We start from the raw sequence: 4,180 nt of genomic DNA on the forward strand, positions 1-4,180 counted from the left end.
CGGCCTTGAGCATGCACACTTGTTCGGTCGCGGTTGTAGTTGTGGCATGGGTCTCAACGATCTAGGATTTCGCAAGTGAGCATAATGCAACAAAACTAAGGAGTATGGTGTTTGGGTGACCGGGCTCCATGGAGCCCTTTATTTTTGGAAAATTCAAAATTCAAACTTTCTGATTAAAAAAATCTGAAAAAAAATGCAACTATACAAGGATGAAATGTATATTCGTGTAAAAATTCAGGATGAAGTACCTTGAAATGCAATATGTACAAAAAAGACAAATTTCTGGAGTTTGAGGTGAATAGTATCATGTGTTGAAAAGCCCTAGATTTGTTTTTTTTTCTTTTGCACAGCCCTCATTTCAATTTATTTTGTCCTGAAAATTTACACACATGTACATTATGCCTCCGTGTATATCTGTATTTTTTAAAGAATTTTTTAAGATGTAAAAACATGAATTTTGAATTTTGCAAAAGGAGGCCTCCATGGAACTCAGCCTCCAAAAGCAAATTTCACAAAATTAAGTCCTTTGTCATTTTTTTCCCTTGGTTACATAAAAATGTCGCAGCAGCCACCATATGCCAACGGTTTTCTTTGGTTACATAGATAGATCCATCTCTATGCATATTGTGCGGCAATATATAATAGGTCCGGTGTAACTACTTTCCAAAAAGCCATATACGCTAGTTCATGTTGCAACTTTTAATTTATGCGACAATAATTTGGTAAAATAGAGAAAAAAGTATCGACGCCTGAGAGATTCGAACTCTCGCGGGCAGAGCCCATGTACTTAGCAGGCACACGCCTTAACCACTCGGCCAAAGCGTCGTCGTTGGAAAGATTCTCACATAGTCCTACTCGACATGGTATCCAAAGCATGTCATTGTGTTCTTTGGCCGTCAATTGCTTTTTCTTACAATTCATTTTGCCTCCACATGCCTCACCCGTGTTACCGTGTACACGTCAGCCTGAGGAGGCAAAGCAATGGCTTTCCTTGTACGATTGACAAAAACTGACCACGAGCAGCATCGCCTGACTCCCGGTGACTCGCCACTCGCCAGAGCAAATCGCAGACGCTACAGCTAGCTGCCTTGTGGCAGCAAGCAATGGACTTGTGAGCCAAGCATGCGCGCATGGGGCTGACGCCATAAACCACCGATCGATGAGCATGCAATTGCTTGGCTTGCAAGAACCGGCCACCGCCACCACCGCGTCCCGGCGGAAAACATGGCCGCCACGTGAGCTCACGTTATCCTGTCGCTGCATGCCGCCCTGCTAATTCCAGCCATTAGCTAGGGCCCGGCAAGCAAGAAAGCGCCCGAAAATGGTCGATTGATTTGCCTTTTTCTCATTTCGAGTCGATCGAGGTTAGCCGCAAGCAAATGGAGAGTGCGCCTTCCGAGCCAATGGCCCTGCTATCCATGACTCATGCGTGCCACCTCGGAGAGGGTACTCCCTCGGAGACGATCGCTTCCCAAAGCGGAGTTGAGACCGTTCGTCCAGACACAGGTCCATGTGACAGAGACACAAAGTACACGATGACGAGCGAAGGCAAGGGCAGGCCATGAGGTTCAGATGTGGGAAGAAAACGTGGAGGCTTGCACCACCTCCTTCGCGCGCTTGCGTGCAAGGCTCACGCCACCGGAAAGGCAACTTGACGCAAGCCGCGTGCCGGCTAGCCCTATATATAAACAACGACCAATTGTACACAGGGCACAGAAGCAGAGCACATTCTCTTCGACTGTAAGCCACTTTACACATTTCGAACGCGCCCGTTCGCAGTCTCGTCGACTGTCATCGTCGGCGGCCAGTTGAGCTGGTTTAGTTCTTAGCCTCTTAGGGAATGGGCAACGTGGTGGAGGCGGCGGCCGCGATCTCGCCGGAGCTCGGCGACGCGCTGGCCAAGGTGGCCGTGTTCGCGCTCGTGCAGGGGCTGGTCTACCTCATCCTGCGCAAGTCCTCGGACGTCTTCTCCACGGCCAGCGCGGCGAGGTCGCTCAGCTTCCGGCCGATGCGGAGCATGAGCGTCCGCCGCGTCCTGGCGGCCTTCTCCGACGTCCCTGTCGGCGTTCCGGATGACGCCGGCTCCTCCGTGACCCCGCAGGCCGGTGATGCTGACCGTGACCGGAGGGCAGACTAGTTGAAGTGCTTTGTGTTGAACTAATGTACGAGTCAGCGGTGCGTGCTTTCTTAGTTTCTTAGCTATCGTTTGTAGTGATTGTTCTTAAGAAAGGTTATATGATGAGCATAAAAAAATTGTGTGTGTACAGTCGATTTAACTGCAATGGATCATTCGATTTTATTTTAAACGAAATATGCTCCTGTTTCTGGCTGCTTATCGGGTCGATATATAGCTGTTGCTTTGTGTTCAGCATGGTTTCAATCTTTAGAAAGGCAGACTCCCCTTTTGCAAGATAGCTCCATATATATGGTCCAAAATGCAGCCTCCCTTTGTTTTTTGTATTTTTTTTTTGGTAGAGAGACAGCCAATATTAGGTGAATTTTGGTAGAGAGACATGTACAGTTATGTGAGAAATTTTCTAAAAACGATGCTTTGGCCGAGTGGTTAAGGCGTGTGCCTGCTAAGTACATGGGCTCTGCCCGCGAGAGTTCGAATATCTCAGGCGTCGAATTTTTTTCTCTATTTTGCTAAATCTGTCGCATGATTTATCAGAACGAAGATAGTAATAATAATGATTAAAAAGTTGCAACATGAACCGGTATATATGTGCATCTCAGGCGTCGAATTTTTTTCTCTATTTTGCTAAATCTGTCGCATGATTTATCAGAACGAAGATAGTAATAATAATGATTAAAAAGTTGCAACATGAACCGGTATATATGTGCATGATTTTTTTGGGAAATATCCAACTTGTTTTCGCTAATTACACCAGACATATTCTATATTGTCGCACAGCTAAATTTGTAGCATGATTTATCAGGAGGAAAATAGTAATAATAATGATTAAAAAGTTGCAGCATGAACCGGTATATATGTGCATGATTTTTTTGGGGATTTTCGCAACTTAAAGATCCAACTTTTTTCGCTGATTACACCTGATCTATTCTATATTGTCGCACAATATGCATAGAGATGGATCTATTATCCCGCAAAGAAAAGAAATCTGTTGGCATATGGGCATGGCCGCTATGACATTTTATATAAAAAGATTCTCACATAATATTGGCTGCCCCCTACCAAAATTGCTTCACTTTGGCCCAAAATGCTGCCTCCCTTTTTTTACTGGTAGAGAGACAGCCAATATAATAGGCCCCGCCTCAGTCCTTAGGAGGTTGAGCAATGGTACACTTACAAGCAATTTTTTTACAGACTTAGTCTTACGAAGAGTAATGGCATTAACGGATTGGAGGGAATGGGCCCCATCCCGGAAATTTGGGGTGAGATAAATTAGTTGCTGTCAGCCCTAAATTCTCAAGGTGGCAGCAACTAAGAGACTGTTCGGAAGCTCTCCGATCTTGTAACTCCGCTCCGCGCGAGGAGCTCGGTTCGAGCAGCTCCCTGCAATTGCACTGGTGCTCCCTCCGCTCCGGGAGCTGCAGTTGGGGAGCGGAGAGGAGCCGAACAGGGCTTAAGTCTGTAAAAAAATTGCCTGTATGTGTAGCATTGCTTTTCGGAGGCCTATCAAATCAAGTGAAGCCTTTTGCCAATTAGCTCCATATATATGGACCACATCGCATAGAACCTGCTGAGCCCTTGCAGGTAGCTATCCCATATTTCCCTCAGTTTATCTTTGAAAACCCAGATTTATTTATTTTGTGAAAAGGCCCCCGGATCAATTATAAAGTATCAACAATGGTACAAAGGACCCAAAGAAACCAGAAATTACATTCCAGTCCACAGAGCACCACACAACTCCAGTTGCCGGAACGTGACGCAGTCATGCCGCCGCCGCCGCATCCTTGCACCCGAAACCGGCCTGACCTTGTAAAGGGCGGACCATCTGGCAGACGGGAAGACTTCGATCTACGGTCTCGAAGGACCAGCGCACCGGTAGAACCGCTGTCGTTGTCGTCGTCGTTGAAGAAAACTGCACCTATCGAGAGGAACCACGAACCACTCCTACACATAGATCCACCGATCCGAAGACAGGCAACCAGACCAAGCCCTGCGCTCCTCAATGTCGACGACGAAACCGCCTCCGACGAGGTGGAGAAGGAGCCA

General features: G+C 46.8%; 1 protein-coding gene and 2 non-coding genes across 3 annotated transcripts; 2 read left to right on the plus strand and 1 right to left on the minus strand.

Moving 5' to 3' along the window:
* Nucleotides 1-743: 743 nt before the first annotated feature.
* Nucleotides 744-825, minus strand: TRNAS-GCU. The gene has a single exon. It is a non-coding gene; the product is annotated as a tRNA-Ser (tRNA).
* A 904-nt stretch (nucleotides 826-1,729) lies between these two features.
* LOC119332619 lies at nucleotides 1,730-2,271 on the plus strand. The gene has a single exon (XM_037605783.1). It carries the CDS (start codon nucleotides 1,841-1,843, stop codon nucleotides 2,135-2,137), a length of 297 nt encoding a protein of 98 aa, XP_037461680.1. The 5' UTR covers nucleotides 1,730-1,840; the 3' UTR covers nucleotides 2,138-2,271.
* A 274-nt stretch (nucleotides 2,272-2,545) lies between these two features.
* On the plus strand, nucleotides 2,546-2,627 carry TRNAS-GCU. Its single transcript has one exon. It is a non-coding gene; the product is annotated as a tRNA-Ser (tRNA).
* Nucleotides 2,628-4,180: the final 1,553 nt, after the last annotated feature.

This window comes from Triticum dicoccoides, chromosome 7A (assembly GCF_002162155.2).
Source record: "Triticum dicoccoides isolate Atlit2015 ecotype Zavitan chromosome 7A, WEW_v2.0, whole genome shotgun sequence".
Lineage (NCBI taxonomy): Eukaryota > Viridiplantae > Streptophyta > Magnoliopsida > Poales > Poaceae > Triticum > Triticum dicoccoides.

Excerpts from the sequence above, each read along its gene's own strand:
- LOC119332619 (XM_037605783.1), top strand. The coding sequence starts at position 1,841 with ATGGGCAACGTGGTGGAGGCGGCGGCCGCGATCTCGCCGGAGCTCGGC.